General features: G+C 45.7%; 1 protein-coding gene across 1 annotated transcript; it reads left to right on the forward strand.

Annotated features, from left to right (window-relative positions):
* Positions 1-1231: 1231 nt before the first annotated feature.
* LOC144142483 (uncharacterized) lies at positions 1232-17805 on the forward strand. The gene is made up of 4 exons (XM_077674026.1): positions 1232-1485; positions 5503-5683; positions 9862-10003; positions 12361-17805. Exons 1-4 carry the CDS (start codon positions 1386-1388, stop codon positions 12526-12528), a joined length of 591 nt encoding a protein of 196 aa, XP_077530152.1. The 5' UTR covers positions 1232-1385; the 3' UTR covers positions 12529-17805.
* The last annotated feature ends 325 nt before the right edge of the window (positions 17806-18130 follow it).

Raw genomic sequence — 18130 nt, forward strand, 5'->3', positions numbered from 1 at the left:
TCGAGCTGAGATGCAGGACGCCCTAGCTTTAAATAAAAATACAAGAGTTGGTTTAACAAAACCAAACCATGGCGATAATGTGCAAAAAATATTGTATTTATGACAGCAGTCTCGTCTCTTTGTCCTTTGTGTGCCTTTTTTTTCGTTCCTTTTAATGCTTGAGAACTTACCTACTCGAAAAGTTAGTGATGTTGTTTCTACCACCTGGTCTATTTTCTTCTTTGCTGAGCCCAAGGACGCGGGTTCGATTCCCGGCCGAGGCGGCCGCTTTTCAGATGGAGACGAAAAGAAAAAACGCCCGTGTGTACGATATTTAGCCGCACGTCAAAGGTCCCCAGGTGGTCAAAATTAATCCGCAGCCCTCGACTATATATACGGCGCGCCTCACCGCCTGCGTTGCGTCGGCGCGTTAAACCCCACAAATCAATCAATCAATTATTTTCTTCTTGTGTCTCGTGCACATTTTCTTGTGTGGCCGCAACTTTCCATGTCGGAATTAATAATCATGCTTACTAAAACAAATACACGTTCTACTCGGAAGCAGACGAAAAAAACATGGGCGAATCATTCTCAATTTCTCAAGTGCGTTGTTGACGCACCTGCTTATGTGTCACGGTGATCATGAAGTTGTGGTAATAAAAAAAAAGTTTAACCCGTTAACTATAGCTGTGATTACACGCGCTGCGCTTATTCGCATGGGTTAGCAAAAAAAAAAGAAAAGAAAAGAGTAAGGAGAAGGTTCAGTGCACGCTTCTTAACACAGTCCAGGTAGTAAATTCAAAATTTATTGGTTGCGTAGAACCTAAAGAACCAAACATATACCGGCTGGTCGTCAAGTTTCAGGACATTTTCGTTTTTCATCAGGGTGTTTTCAGGGCACTTTCGTTAAGAACGAAGTACATTTTCAACGCCACGCATGCATTTTGTAGTCATCTGGATCACCGCCATCTGTTCGATTGCCGCCCCCGTGAGCAACCGCAGCAGTAGGCCGCGGCACGAGAATACAGCCTTGTCAGTTTTATACGCCGTCCGTAAAGTAATGCTGGAAACTACTAACAGAACAAAGTGAGCGAAAAAAACAACAAAACGAGACTGGAAGTGGTACAGGTATGTAACGCAGCTGGCAGTCCTGGAAATGTTGTTTTTCTTTCGCTGATGGCGGACTGCTGGTGCCGTTCTCGTTTTCATGTGAAGGCCGCCCTGACTCATGCGATGTAGAGAGTGCAGACACATGCGCTATCTCGCACATGCGCACAGAGGGTAATACATAGTACAAACAGTTCGCTACAGCTTTTCTGCTTCCGGTGCCTCTTGCTCTCACTGCACCAAGAGGGCTTGTGCGCAGAGAAGTCCAAGCCGAACTCTTTAGCTTCTGTTCTTGAAGTATGGTCATCATGTTACTCGTCTTAGCGATAGCTGTGCTGACAAGCGCGCAAGCAAGCGTAATGCCAGGCGACCAAATGCCGATGCTGACGATGTGCTCCGGTAAGTGATGGCTGTTTCAATTAGTGCGGAAAAAGTACGCCCTTAAGGCCTACTGCGTTAGATAGCAGACATAGACTCCAACTCACAGTATCTAAAGTGAAGTTCATCCATTCCAAGTTTTCATTAAATGCTAACCTAAGGCGCCGTACTGGCGGAATGCCCTGGAATGTGGAGGCACTAGGTATTTTCATTGCACCCGGCTTCTGTGGCCAACTATGGCGGAAAAATGTGACCGGGTGACCGGAGGACTTTCGGCTTAACATGGTGGCTTTGCTACGTAGGTAGATAGCATGGTAAATATTTCCTCTGAAATATTATGACATAATATATTAGAAACATTACTTTTTAAACGAATCAGCTCCCTAAAATGGCTGACTCAACCACCTACGTTGCTGCCTTAGCGTCACCCAAGGAATTAGCATGGATCATCATTAAAACCACGTATGTTTTGATTGCATAAATAGCAAGTGGGGTAGTCGCCCTCTTTTCACCAATTTCTGGAGAACCGCGTCTCCCGTAACTGCTTCATTTACAGCTCGACAAATTAGATATCAGGGGCAGGGTCATTGCGAATTCCTCGGCACCCACTTCCATTAGAGGGGCGTGGTTGGCGACTATTTCGTCCGCGTCTCGGAGGCGACCGCGGATCATGACGGTACGTGAGTCAATCGGCAAAGGTGACGTCACTGTGGGAAGCGATTTCACAGGAGAGCCTGCATCCAGTGATGGCATCATACCCAGTCACGTGAAGCTGCTGAGTAGCATACCGACGAATCACGAAACGTTGCATTTGCAAAAGAAAACTGTTTTTCTTTAAAGGTAGCATGAACACAGCTTGGCCTCGTAGGAAAAATCTGGCCCCTCATATTTCAATACGATTCTGTTCGATAGGAAGCTTTGCTACCATCAATGACGAATCAGTATCAAAGGGGCGTATTTGGAATGATTCGATTTGTAACACAGTAAAAGCTCGTTAATTAGAACTTCACTAACTCGAATTCATGTATAATTCCAACTACACGATTTGCTCTGGCCAATTCTCCATAGAAGTCTATGTTTAAAGGAGCACGTTAATTCGAACCCGTGCAGGTTGTGCCACGGATAATAGAGCGTTATCAACCGTTAATCTGTAATAAGATCAGGACATGTTCTGGACTGTGTTGCTCATGCGCAGTTACAGTTTCCTGTCGACTGCGCCAAATATAGAGCCGCTAGCACAGCCCACTGATAAAATGGCGGCTCCCAGGACGAATAAGTTAAAAAGGTCGTGCCACTGCGTCGGCGCCTCGGTGCGTGGCACACGTACACCCTGTATACCTACACACAAGGCTTCCTAGAACGGAGAAGGCAGAATAGGGTAAAACCAACTGAAATCGCACAGGGGTTTTCGTTTTAGAAGACGCATTCTTTGCGAACTACGTTGATGATGACGCAGTGGTGTATATGGTGTGTAGGTGCACTGAGAGATGAGGTCGTCCCGTCTCAGGTAAGAAGCACACCTGTCGCCGCCAATGGCGACAAGGAGGACATGGACGAGACATAGCGCGGCCGTCCACTCAGAAGCCATGGCCGGGTGGGATGCCGCAACTCACTCCTTCAGTTTTTGAGAAGTCGAAGATGAGGCTTCCGGCTACATTCGTTTGTTTGAGCAAAAAGTGCTGACTGTGGCTTTTAGGGACAGAAGGCAGGCCGCAGTCACGAGCTTTTTAGAGTGTCAAAGTGTTGACATGCCTGCTTGCCGACTGCATTATACTGCTGTTATTGTTCACTTTGATTGTTCGAACTTTCGTAAATTCGAACTGAGATGGAGACCCCTCGCGATTCCAATTAACGAGCTTTTACTGTATCATCTGGGCTGGACCCATGACGTACTTGGGGGGTATCCAAGGGCAAGAATTCTCAACGCCAGAACATACTCAACGTCATTGTCAAAAAGGTGGGAGCTGGAAATAAAAAAAATATCTGCAGAATTCAGAGAACCATCTACTAATCCGTAGCATTCTTATGCCGCCTGTATTGAGTGTGAGTTTTCTCCATCAAAATTTTGTGAGCTTTCTGAATCCTGTCCGACCAATTATGTCCATTTACGCTATATAACGACTACAGGTGGAAATTTCCCGAAATCTGCATTTTTCTGGAAATGGCATGCGATATACGTTTTGACATTCACCGTATTTTTAAATATTTTTCTTATTTTTATAGTTTTTCAAAATTTCGTTTGACCAATTATCTCCAATTACGTTATTACAACGATTACATTTGGAACTTACGCGTAATCTGCATTATTCTGGAAAGGCAGGGCTTACACGGTTCGCCATTTGCCGTAATTATTTAATATTTTTCATATTTTTTTAGTTTTCCGAAATTTCGTTCGACCAATTATGTCCATTTACGCTATTATAACGACTACAGTTGGAACTTTCGCGAAATCTGCATTATTGTGGAAATGCAAGATGTTACACGTTTCGCCATTTTCCGTATATTTTTATAATGTTGTCATTTTTTAGTTTTTTCAAAACTTCGTGCGACCGGTTATCTCCATTTGCGCCATTATAGTTATTACAGGTAGAACTTCCGCGATATCTGCATTTTTGTGGAAATTCAGGGCGTTACACGGTCGCTGCTGTGGGTGTACTCGGCAAAGAATGCTACGCATTAAAAAAAAGCATACACTTTGGAGGTTCTACGCACCAAAGTTACATCTCGGCAGTGACACGTGCCGTATATAGGAGGACCAGCACTTTATAGCTGACCAGCACTACCTATACCACTCCTGTTGAGCAGTTCTTAATACCGATTTGTGCAGTTTGAACGATAGCGTCATTTCCAATGGGATAAGGTCAAAGGGACTGTCGAGCTCAGTGTTTTGTAAATTTTGAGAACTGTTCCTTTGGAGAGTGGAGACCTGTAGGTGTAAGTGTTTTGCATTATTTGCCCTGGGGAATCAGTTGAAGGTAATATCATTTGCGAAGTGTCTCTGGTGCATAGAATGTATTGGTGAATATTTTGTTGATAAATATTTCTTGGTATCTGTTGAGCGAGGTTAAGTGATCCTTTGGCGTGACTTGGTTCAGTCGCAGTTTCTTGCGCTTGTATTTGTGAATGCGGGCTAATAAGGCAAACTTGAGCCATGGGGCGAAACTCCGATGGGCAGGGGGACTGGAGCGGACACTCAGCAAAGTTGAAATAAGGCGCGTCCTATGCAGCTGCATGGGTCCCTCTGACTCTCCGATAACGTAGCGTAATGTCCAAGGGTCCACTCTATGCTGACCTGGGTGCCATCCCGATGAAGCGTGCTTGTCTGGCTTATGATCTGATGAGTAAACGATCAGGAGGTAACGAGAAGGATAAAGAAGAATGCGCAGGAAGATTTGCGCCACTAGGGAATAAATGAAACAAACGTTTATTTCCTGAAAAGGCTGGCTAGAACTTGGTCCTTGCCGGTCCGAGGAAAAAGCTCTGGAGGTGGCTGCCGTATTCGCCCAGTAATCACATTCTTCTGGCTCTCTTGATCCTCGTTGACAAGCAGCGGCTTTGACTTATCAGCAATGTCGGGTTCACCGGTTGTGTGAGCGGGTGACAAGGGTTCTTCTGAGGTGTACGCATTACCTTGTGGTGCGGCAGTCAGGGTTGTTAAGGAGGCTTGGTTATCGTGAGGTGGCTCTGGATGGTGGTCCTCGCAAGGGCACTCCATGATCATGCATGAAGCACCACGGAATCAGCCGACTGCGCAAATCTGGAACTGTTGCATACGTCTCACATATCCTACACAATTGCCCAGAAGCAATTTATCACTATTTTCTCGAGTTTCTTAGTCCGTTTTTATTAGTTTATTTTATCTGTGCCTCATCCCCCCATAATTTGTTTCTGCAATCTTGATCAACCTACTATTTTTTACCAAGTTAGTTGCAGCAGGGTCCACCTTTTTTTTTCATTACTGCAGAGAGCCCGATGGGTATAGGGTGCGACGGTTCAGCCAACCCCGTTTGCTCTACTAAACGTTTATTCTCTCTCCAGGAAGCCCAAGTGTGACTGTGGCCAACCTAACCGTCGCCATGATGCCTGGGGGAAGCATGGTTAATATGTCGTTCACCATGGACGCTGGCATCACCTTGAAGACCAACTCGACGCTCCATGTCGCCGTTACAGACAGCGGAAGCACCTCCATGATACCCTGCATGGAGGGCGTCGGGTCCTGGTAATTCCATTTTGGGCTTACAGATATGACAGCTAGGTTACAGCTGTGAACTATTAGAGCTACGAACTATTTTCATACACAACCTTGACCTCTTTATTTTATGTATCAAACGATGTTTCTGGAAACACGCGGATTTCACGCTGGATATCTTTGTTAGTCAATTATTAGGGGTTTTTACCCATTCATGTATCATGTAAACTCTTGGGAAATAAAATTCAACTCCATTAAATTGAAAAATCATTCGAGACAGAGTGAGAACCTAAAAAGTTGAAACTGCCTCATTTGCAGAAAAATAACGTGAACAAAATCTTCCGGGGTCAGGGCTCCCGTGACGTATCAAGGCTGCCGCGGTGCTGTTGGCGCGCGCTTTTCCGCCTTGTGCAATACGTCACAGTTCTTGAGACTCACGTCACGTGCGACTACTGACGATCGCTTTGTTGTAGCGTCACTAAATAAAGGCTAAATGAGCGTAGCTTATAGTCCGTTCTAGCGCGCGCGCGCCTAGACCGGCGTCGACTGTGGTGCGACGAGAACATTGACGCCAAATTCGCCTTCCCGCCATGGCGTCTGCCTCGGTGTTCGCGTCACCGAAACCGAAACTGTCCTAAATGAAAGGAGCTGTAAGCAATTATTTATGCTGTGTTCGAAAATCTAATGTGCCATTATATGATTAGTGGGTTAGTAGGCATAGCCGCGAAATAAACGTAACACAAAAATTTCGCGTCAGTATTCCATTAATGACTCTAACCGTGCCCATAGCCTAGAAGACAGCCAACTTAATATTGATAAGATGCGGAACAGAGGGATCTTAAGAACTACATACCCATTAGACTAAATATACTCTCATTCGTATGCAAGCTGTTTACCACATAAATACATAACCGGAAAAGTAACATCCTACATTCTCATCAATTCAGAAAACAGGCTGGGTTCAGGAAAGGATACTCAACACTGGATTACCTCCACGTCATTAATTATGTGATAGAAAAATCCACAGAGCATAATAAACCCCTTTACAGCGCATTGATAGACTACAAAAAAGCGTTTGATTCAGTGAGCACCGCAGTAGTGCTGGAAGCATTGAAAGTCCAGGGGATAAAGGCGACCTACATGAGACTTCTAGACGACATATATAACGGTTGTGCGGACAGGATAATCCTTCACAAATCAAGCGACCATGAAATTCCCGATCCGTAAAGGAGTACGACAGCGAGATACCATCTCGCCAAAACTGTTCACAGCTCGTCTCAGGTATTCAGGAAGCTTGACTGGGACGATACTTCATTACGGATAAACGGAGAATACTTGAGCCATTTGAGGTTCACAGACGACATAGTCTTGCTAAGCGAGTTTGCAGAACATCTACAAAACTGCTTGAGGAACTAAACACAGACATAAAGGCCGTGGTACTCAAAAATTACACCATCTTCCAGTAGGGGGACCCTGAGTAGTATGCGAAGGAGCCATGGGGTCGAGGGAAGTTCCCATTAGTTTTCAGTTCGTCGTTTCCGTTGACGTTCAGCTTCGCGTGCCTTCGTTGTATCAGTAGCTTCTTGACGTATTTTGAATGAGTGAAGGACATAAGGCGCGTTCGTAGCACATGCTCCCGTCTTGGTTTGATCTTTGTTCGACTAATGTCCTTGCCCTTTGCTGTCTGTTAGTGTTTCTATTGCGCGTTAAGTGTCTTGTCGTCTAAAGTTTTCTAAAATTTCCATGCATTAAAGGAAAAAAATAGGGTTGTAGCGCAGTGGAAAGCGCGCCACGTACCTCCCGTTGCGGCCAGAGAGTCATGGGATCGAAACCCCCCCCCCCCCCCATAACCATTTCTTTTTATAGTGGATTGCGCTGACGTCAGCCCAAACGCTGACGGGGCTGCAGAGATGCGCATGCTCAGTAGAGTGCGGACGGCGGACAAGGGAGGGAGGGACACAGCCCCGAGCAGGAGATGCTCCGCATCTAAAATAATATGAATAAATCTAAAGTAATCTTGAATAAACATGCCGAAAGCGCCCTGATATGTAACGAAACACTAGAACAATTATAATTACCCCGGTAAGGTGATCTGTGCTGATCCGAACCACTAGAAAGAAATCCGGCGCAGAATTGGTACGGGCTGAAGTACATAACGGCAAACACTCCCAGATTATGAAAAGTAAGCTACCTCTACCACTGAAAAGGAGAATGTACGACCAATGTGTCCTGCCGGTGATGACATATAGAGATGAAACTTGTGCCTTACTAAAAAAACTTGAAAGCAAACTTAGGTCAGATCAATGGGCCATGGAACGTATAATGATCGGAGTAACACTTAGAGGCAGGAAAAGAGGTATACCTGGATAAGAGAACCAACTAGAGTAGAAGACACCACAGTTCAAATAAAGAAAAAGAAATATACTTGGGCTGGCCATGTACGTAGCCGAAATGACAACCGGTCACAACCAGGGTGACAGAGTGGACGCCGAGAGACGAGCCTATAAAAACAGGCAGGCCAATTACTCGACGGAGGGACAAAATAAGCAATTTCGGAGGCAAAGACTGGACTCGAGTGGCGCGGAACAAGAGCGGTTGGAGGTCGATTGGAGAGGCCTTCATCCTGCAGTGGACCTAGTTGGCTGTTGATTATGATGATGATGATGATTTATATATTCGCTCGTAACTCCGCGATCATTTGAAACCCTATTGTTAGGCGCCGGCTTTACACCTCTGTAAAGTATCCTTCATCAGGCAGAAGCCGCATATGTGCTAGGTTAAAAACAGATGTGCTTATCATTCGCTGGGAAAGCTGTCGAGTTAGTGAAAAGCATTTGCTCCGTGTGGCATGAAATTCGCACGGGACTGTCTTATACTACAAAAGCACACGGACACACTTGCTGGGAAAGTAAGGAAGACGTAGTGGCTAGGCGACCCCACCTCCGGCAGCTGTGGTTGCCGCCACAACGATGGTGGCCTAGTTGACCTGACAAAACGGTTGGGAGAAAGAGAGAGAGATAAATAAACGTTTAATGAAAACGAGCATATTTGGTGCTAGATGGCAGGGGCACCAGCCCTGTGGGGGCGTCCTTAGTCCGGGATGCCCTGGTCCTGGCTGGCTGTCCGTGTTCTAGCGACGACTTCTTGTTGCGCCGCAAGGTCCGAGCTGGTCAGCCGGTTCGCCCACTGCTCGTAAGTGGGATTGGGAATTGGATATAAAAGAGAGTTTTAGTACAGCGGCAAGCACCACTTTAGCGTGCCCATAGCGGTAGCGGGCACGCTAACCTTCGCGTAACGAGGCGCTATCCGTTTGCGATTGCGGCGCGCAAACGTAAACGCCTGAGCTAAAACGCTATCTCTCTAAAGACTGAGATTGCTGGCATTCCCATGCCAGGTGGTATAGGGTGCCAGGGAATGGGCAGTAGGCAGAGGTCGTGTAGTATTGGGTAGGGTACATTTAAGGAGGAGGGTACGGTGGGGGTAAAAGTTTGTTTGCAGCCTTCGCAGGGTAGTGGCTTCGGGACGACTAAGGCGAGGGTGAGGGGGAGGATATCTGCGGCGGCTGAGGCGGTAGTGGGTGAGGAGATATGGGGGGGGGGGGGGGGGGTGAGAGGGGTGTCTGGGCAAGGAGACTGCCGGACGGAGATGGCCTGGCGTGCATACTCGCAGGCACCGGCGTGCGCACACTTCAAAAGAACGCCTGACATACGCTCATACAACCGATGAACACGACACCGCTGAAAAGTTGAAGCCGCTGCTCGCCCATGAGGATCAGGAGAACCAGAAGAATGTGATTACTGGGTGAATTCGGTAGCATCCTCCAGAGTTTTTTTGGACAGAGGAGACTTACCACTATTCGCACCATCACTGCCACACAACATCTTTCGTACTTACTGTTTGCATACCACCAGAGTATTAGGAGTAAGAGTTCATGCCTGGCCTGCAATTATTGCCCAGGGCAGAAATGTTCTAAGCGTGACGTCATCGTTAAATTTACGCCACGTGTTCTTACATGGGCTGCGACCACGAGGAAACTGTTATCTGGAAGTTGTTAGATATTTCTTGACCTTACCGTTGTCGCTAGCAAAGTGAGAAAAAAATGTAAGGCGACTACGTGTGCATTATTCGTAAGAACGCTGAATTTCCATGCTGCCTTCGGTTTTAGGGATAAGCCTAACCACTTCTTTATCTCAATTTTCAATTTTCAGCATGTACAAACTTTGTGATGGAAATTCTAGCATGGAGATGCAAATTACAAAAGAATGGAAGAACACTTGTCCCATACCCGACGGCATGTACCCGGTCAGCATAATGTGGGACCTGACCATGAACGGGCACCTGCAATCTGGAGTAAGTTTTCATCATTGATTTGCCGACGATGTCCTTCATTTGCACAATGCCATCGAGTTAAATACGACGCAAGCTCCAAAACTCTCATGTTTTAAATGCAGAGCATTTCTTAGCCTCGCCTCTTCCTGCGTCGGACGGCGTCAACAGCTCCGCGTCCGCAGCAGGTGCGCCTCTCCTCTCTCTCAACAGCAGCTGGCGCGCGCATGCGTCGTAGTCAGCCCATTCCCTCCGTCGCGGTCTCGGCGTAACAAGTGCGTGATAGCAGCGCGGTTGGGCGTGAAAGGGCGCGCGCTGCTTGCGCATGTGCGCTCTCCTTCCCCCCCGTACTGCTCTCCCTCTACTGCGCGCGCTGCAAAAATAAAGCGGCTAGCGGTCGCTCGTGCTTCAGTCACTGCGTTGCTCCTTCCTTCCTTGGTTGACGCTCGCTCCACCCTAACGCGACTTTACTCTCCTCTCTCTACCCCAAACCAACACCAACGCAACTACGACCCAACTACCCACCCTAACGCGACTTTACGCGGCGTCAACGACCCCCCCTTGCTCTGCATTTACTCGTGTTCCCCTCGCGGGAAGGCGCGGGAATTTTTTTATGCTTTCACAGTACTACAAAAATTTGCAGCGGGCCTCTGCTGTGAGCTGTTAGGTAACTGCAGGTAACTAATAAAACAATTAATTAAGCGCCCAGTCTGCTTTTGTCTAGCAAAAGAAAGAATTTGTTGTTCGCTTTTGTGTTACTAGTGTTAGCATCGCAAGATATATGAGGAGCTTTGGGAGCAATGTAATTTCTGTAAAGGATCAATTTTGCCAGTGAGACATTCCAAACCATGTTGTCTGGGTGGCGGATTAGCGGAGCAAGCCTCCGATAGAAATATGAGCGTCGCTTTTGTATCTGCGGCGCCGAAGAACAACCACTTCCTCCTTTAGCCCACTTTGAAAGCATAGAACATGCCAAACATAATTTTTGTGTGAAATGAGTTGGAATGGTTAATTTCTTTCTGTTATGTAAGCAAATCGAAACCGAGCCTCTCCAACGTATCAGCAGATACAGTTAGTGCTCAGGCATCCTGTTTATGTATAAGTTTTCTAGAAGTTTTTCTATAAATTTTCTACAAACTACGCGCTCCATGAAAAGACCCGCACGGTGTAAGTGACGCTCTCTATCAAAGTTCGACGTCCAATAGTCAGCTTTCGTGTATTCTACGTCGACGCAGAGTAAAATGTAGCATCAGTATTAGTTTTTGTCCGGCAAAAGGTTTTACTTGTGCTTCGCATGAGTGAACAAAAAATTGGGCACACAATTTCCCAACTACAAAACCTTGCTTATTGCCATTTTATGGATCATCCCACGCAGAGACTGTACACGTTTTACTACCAAGGGGTCCACAAAACCAGAAGTTCTCATGAAGAGGACGCTTGCTTGTGTCAACTTGACCTCTAGCTGTTCGTAAACGAACAGATACCAATGCAAAGAAATGCGCTGCGTGCTCGAAGAAGGCCGAGTATTCGCGAGAGTGAAGTGGCTTGAAAATTTCATTGTAACAGCACGGGCCCTTCTGACGCGAAGAAACAGCAAAGTGTGTAAAGAAAGTAAAGTAAAGAAACCACATGAGGGAGTTCAAACCAACTGTTTTAGGGGCGAAGCCCCTCAGGGGCTGGGGCTGTTGGTGTCTCCTGTCGTTGTCGTCGTAATCGTCGTTGGACTCATGTAGTCACGGTACTAAAAGACCGGAAAACTCGTTTACGCTTCGCGCTAGAACGTAACGCGTACTAAGAAACACCTGGACATTCGTTTACGCCTCGCGCTAGAGAGCTTTGTGCTTCAAAGGCAAGAGACTTTCATAGAAAAGCAGTATACCTGCACCCCCACCGGTTTCATCTGCGTTGGAAAAAAACGCCACGACGCCAAGAATACTTATGCACTGCATGTTTCACCCCTCACCAGATTTCACATTAGTGGTGATGGTCCAGGATTTTTTTTTTCCTGTGCACTTTACTTGCCTAATTTTCTAGGCAAGCTTCTAGGATGTGTCAGCCCTGAATGGTGCACTGCAGGCGTCGCGTGAAGGCCGCAAGAAGAATTGAGTATTCTTGTCAAGTGAAAGCACTAATTTACAGCCTTCACTAAAGTTTATTCACAAAGAAAGTTTCAATTTTCGCATGCTGAGGTAACGTAAAATGACGCCCAGCTATACGTCAAAAAAATTTGTTCGAGCATTTAAAACACAAACAATATCCTACGTTTAGTGATGCGTCGTCCTTTCTTTCTGGTTCTGCGACAAGAGCCCGCTTTGCAGCTAAGACAATGTGACCCACCCACTTGTCGAAATTGTGCCCGCTCTCATAATTTCATATTTCAGAGCATGCAGAAGATGTTCAACTATACTTTTATGGAGGACGGCAAGATTGTGGGCTGCGTTTCTTTCCCCGTCGACCTGTCAGCCGTCATGCAGTCATCGGCAACTTTGCTATCTCCACTTGGCGTGCTCTTCATGCTCATCATCAGCTCTGTTGTGTTGAAATATTAGCACAGAGAAGCCATGTAAGCCTAGTGCATGCCTAGCCTTACATTGCTGTGTTAAGACAAAGGAAAGTTGTGCTTTACGATGTTTCCGAACTACAGGATCGTACCGGCAACATGCATAATACTGCACCTCAGTCCTTTTTTATGCTATCCTGCTTAAACAACTTGATCGAGCTTGTAAGCAAAGAAAAAAAGATGTAATCAGGCACCAAGTACTGAGGGTAAAGTGGGGAAGAATGAACAATTCCCAAGAGTATGAGCAAAAATTCGTGTATGAAGAAAGTGTTGCGAACTTTGTTTGGATGGACTTCGCGCTTCTAACTAAATCATTTCTTCGATCCCGACTCCACATTGAGCAACCCTGAGGACAAACTACAAGTCTGGTCCACTCGAATGACTATCGCATCAAAATCACCATTATGTAAATTTTAGCGCGAACTTGGAGTGAACTAGAACTTATTAAACCAGGTGATGAAGTAGACAGACGGAGCGACGAATCAGCCATCAGTAGTAATTAGTATTGACTGTCAGCCATCAGTAGTAATTACTATATATCCCATCGCACTGCCCTTTGACTTCATGGACTAGCTTGTGCAATTTGGCGACCGGCGATGGACCGACCGCTTAAAGAGGCCATGAGGACAAAATACCAGTGGTGTTCAATAAAAAAAGCAGCTTTTCCCCGGTAACGATGATACCAATCTTATCGTAAAACTTAAGGTGACCGAAAACATACGAAGCAGTGGCGACGCCCCAGACGTGCACTTGGCGACTGCTCTATCACGTCAGAGAATCTTGTTGCTGTAAATGACGGCCGCCTGCCAAAGCCATTATGGAGTTTTACCATAGAGACTAGCGCGCGGTAGGGTTGGCGGGTAGCGAACTGCGCACGCGCGCGTGGGCTTGCAGGGCCAGGAGGGCTCTCCCCCTTACAGAATGAATTCGCGGGCTCGGAGGGGCGGGCCGCTCGTCTCCATGGAACGAACGCGCACTTGTCCAATCGGGTCCCGGTACCTACCGATCGTAGCGTAGCGTTTGCTAGCCGCTATGCTAGAACTCCCTCTTGCTATCACGTGAATGCTATCGTACAGCACTGATAACCATCTTTTTAGATACGTAATACGTCACACCTGCCCATATTACGTCACTGCAGTGAGACATGTGAGTTTTTCAATACTGCAGTATTTTCAAATAAAAATAGATTTCGATGCTGGCATGTAGCGGAGTGTGTTACCAAAGGCTGGTACTTTGAAATTGATTTTTTTTTTCGCGAGAGATTGCCCTAGCTACGGCAGAAGAGAAAGTTTTCAAAGGTACAATAGTGCACGTACCCGTTTCGCGCAAAAATTCAAGAGAAGACCGGTCTTCGGGCTCCCATATATATCCAACGCTGAAGATCTGGGGGTCTCCCAAGATGGAGCCCTGCGCCTCGGAGATGTGTCATTTGGGCGTTTCTGCAGGACCATGGGCAAGTCCACGACAGGCGTTCAACGTCTGTTTCTGACGCATGCAGGCATGAACAAAGCTGTATTTTGTGTTCATGGCCCCTTTTAACGCCAATATAAATTTTCACACGAACCGCCCTTGCTTTGCTACCACACTAATAATACTGGCATTTCTACACTACACTAATAATCAACGTTACTAGATTATTTTCAGTTGTAAAACTGGGCGGCGCTGCCCGGAACCGCCACCGATCCTTCTCTCTGTGGCGCTGCAGTCGCAACCGGCTCGGTAGACGGGGCGCTCGCAGGCGGTTTCGCTTATGCTTCTCCCTTCGCGTTCCTAGTTCAGCGCTCGGCGCATACTTCTCTCGTGCGTGCTTGGGCGCGTGGGTGGGCGCACACATCTGGTAATTATTTACATTCTCGGAAGCAAATAGCTACAATAAACAGCAGACACAATGACATTTTTTTTCGCCCCTTGTGTGGTTCTTCCGGGTCCTTTTTTTGCCGAAGAGCAGTACTCGCAGTAGCCGGCGCATTCAGTGCCCCGGTCTCCGGCGTTTCTTGTTCGCGCGGTCGTTCTCCGTAGTGTTGAATGCGCGATGCCGTTCGAGTGGCACGTTTAGTGATTTGCCAGCGACTGTATTCCATTGATGTGGGCGGCTGCATGTGAGGCTGAGGCAGACAATGCCGACCTGCTTCGTTCCCGGGTGTACCAGCAGAAACAATTAAGAGCCACACGGACAGGCACTTCTTCTCGGCTCCCAAAGATGCGACGCTTCGCTCGCTATGGCATAAGGCCATCCCGCGTGCGGATAAGGAGCTTTCGACAAAGTCCAAAGTGTGCGACTGCCATTTTCACGTACAGGACATCGACAAATGGTACGTACACAAAATGACGTTCACTCTGAGGAATTCTCTGCACGCGTCATCAAATCGAAATATTTGCTGACGCGCATGCATTTCTATTGCAGATTCCTTCAGTGAGAACGTCCCTTGAATGTGCAGGTTAAGTCGGCGCGCAAACGCGCTAAGCTACTGTAAGCACGCTGGCAAAGTTGGAGTTTGTTGTAAATGAAAAAAAAAAAAAACCTTGCATACATATATCTATTCATTACTTTTTTTCTGTTAACATGCTCTGGTATTTTGTAGCCATATTCACCGTAAGCAAAAAAGATGTGGAGTTGATTTCTAAATAAAAATGCTTGCATGTTTCTATTCATTACTTACTTTGGTTCTCTTAACGTGCTTTGGTGTATTGTAGCCATGTTCACCTTAAGCAAAAAAGATGTGCAGTTGATTGTAAATAAAAAAAAACGTTGGATATATTTTTCTACTTTGTGTCTGCCGTAAAGTGTGTACTGTGAAAACCAATGAATTGCTGAAAAGAACTTCATGCTTATTGACATGTAAGCTGGTTTAACTTCGTCAGTTAATTGACTAAATAATTCTTTCAGTTAGAGATATTTCGCCTTTTGCAGAAATGTCGCTTCTTAGTGACGTTTGGTAAAGCTAACTGTTGTCAGGGCAAAACATGGAAAGATACTATTCTAAAAAGGACGTCGAGAAAATTAGGAAGTTTCGTCTTCGAGTTACTAAAGCCACTGTGGCGTAGCTGCAATGCTGACCTTGCTTCTTTGGCTGGAAACAAAATGAGCGGTTTCATGATTTTTTATAAAATTCGGAAGAGTCAATCAAACTAAGCTTTAACGGAGGCTTATTCTTTGCTACCAGCTCGCTGCAGACCGTTCACGCTAGTGCTGGACTGCCAGCGAGCAGCCGACGCAAGCGCGCGCAAACTACGATGCGCTTCGGCTGACCTGTTGAAGAAAGCAAAGCAATATGAGCCGTAACGATCGGCTTTTACGCCCCACATTAGCTATCCTGAGCAGCTACTGGAACGTACTCTGGCCTAGATGTAGTCTGGACGCGGACAACTTGGCGGGTAGCGGGTAGTCTTTAATATTATCGCGCGCTAACGTCATGAGAAGGCCGAAGAGGCGTTGGGAGAGAGCCGTTGCACGCGACGAGCAGCGGCCGGGTAGAGCAAAATGCGGCGGTCCCGCCCTCTCGCGGCACGCCGAGAAACGGAGACGCCGGCGATGCACGGCGCATGGGGAGAGTTTTACAACTGAACCTATCTAGTAACGTTGACTAATAATGTCTCTGCTGATGTTCAGTATAGCGGGAAATTTGAAAGTTTTTGAGTATTTGTTATGTTTCTTCGCAAAAGCAACATACTATTTAGCCGGAACCATGTTTCGTGCACTATGAAAGGCTAGTTCTTCGATAGAACAAGAATATATTTTTCTTCGTGCTTTTAAATGTCACCTAAGTGCACTGACCCAGGTTGTTTTACGCTCTGAGTGTATATGCTTCGTATTTTTATTGTACGTCTTTGTGGTATTCTTAGCGAAAGTGTAGACGTTTTAAAGAAAAGTGCAAAACTGTTGTTTCTGGAGCAGGCACATACGCAAATACCCACATTCCGGGTTTCTCCTTATTTGAAACATGAGCTACATGATGCACCGTGTGAAACATTATTGTTGGAGAATCATCATCAACTGATCGTTGTATGTCAACTGCTGCTGCTGTGACAGGCGGTCACCTATGTATTCTTTTCATAGAAGTTTATAATTTTACTCTCGAACAAATATGCAGTGAAAACTTACTAGCCTAGTCATCACAGCACCTTACTTTTACCGGCAAGTATTTGGAAAAATAGAATTCTAAACGAATTTCAAGAATTACAAGGAAACATCATTGGACGCCTTTTGTAGAATGTATGGTTGGGATGGTGTGCGAAGTACTGCTGTCGTGCGGTAAGCAGCGTACCGGCCAGACAGGCCGATGTCTTAACGACCGGTTAAGGGAACGCAGATTAAATGTTAGCAATCACCGGGATGGTCACTTGTCCATTCACTGCCATGACTGCGGTTGCGTGCCCTTGTTTGAGTAATGCATTCTCCGAGTGAGACATTATAGAAGCAGACTTCATTATCAGAGCACGGTCAACTTGCACAGGTGTGCCGTTGATAAGTCTAACAGATGAAGAGTCGGCATTCCTTCACATGGCTGCAACCTGTGGAAATTGGCGGTGAAAATGCGATAAGTGTGTGAATATGTACACACCTGTCTTTCAAATAAAACTAGTTGAAAGTTAGCGTTTCATGGTGTTTCTTCTCTTCTTTGTCCTAGTCTGCATGTACTATGAATTTTTCAGTAGTGCAACACCAATTAGCCCAGGAATCTGTACTCGCGAGTTAAAGAAAAAATGTTTCATCATAATCTTTTGCATACAATTTTGGTGACATAATTGTAATTGTACGATTATTGCAACCCATAGTACTTGTTTCTCAAGATAGAGTGTCCTTGGAGGCCGGTATTTCAAATTCACAAGTGGAAATTCTTTCCCTGTTGTTGAGCATGATCAAATACAAACTCAACACGTTATAATTTGAAACCGGCACTTATTTACCGCTCACAGCATTTTTTAAGCTAAGATACATTTTTGCAGCTTTGTTTTTCAGTTGTAGTAGTGTGTAATAAATATATGTTTAATGCTTTTTTTCTGACACCTTCATGTACCTAATGTTCAAATGCATGTTATACCCGACACTGTTTAGTACATTTCACATTGTTACGCCCATGTTTTCTTAGATGGTTGTTCTCAGAGAGCCTTTTGTTGTCACTGACAGTTCTTGAAACACATATGCTGTATATTAATACAGAGCATTCACGCCCTCTACAGTACATGTTCTTTGTTAAAATATCGTGCGCTGTGTATTAATGGCAACAATACTGACCTACCTTTCATGGGTTAATGGTGTAATCGAAATAAAGGAGAAATAAAATGAAAAAAAAAATTAAAATGCAGTCTGTGTACTGGTAGTTCCCTGTACAGCTTTCTTGCTCCAGGAAATGAACATTATTAACCATTTTCACTTTGTACTGGACTACAGGAGGGCATCAATCATGCTGCTAATTTCTTAATTGCTGTTTTTTCCTAATCAAACAAGAAGACATAAAATTCAAGCACCAAGCCCTGCAAGAGCTTTGTCTCGTTTTTCATCCTTTTGCACAATTCTTTTTCAAGCCATTTTACTACTAAGATCCAGGTTCAATGTGACCATGAATTTAACAAGTTTCAAGCTGTGTTAC

Source organism: Haemaphysalis longicornis, unplaced genomic scaffold (genome assembly GCF_048455015.1).
Source record: "Haemaphysalis longicornis isolate Haplotype H1 unplaced genomic scaffold, Haemaphysalis longicornis Haplotype H1 scaffold_6, whole genome shotgun sequence".
NCBI lineage: Eukaryota > Metazoa > Arthropoda > Arachnida > Ixodida > Ixodidae > Haemaphysalis > Haemaphysalis longicornis.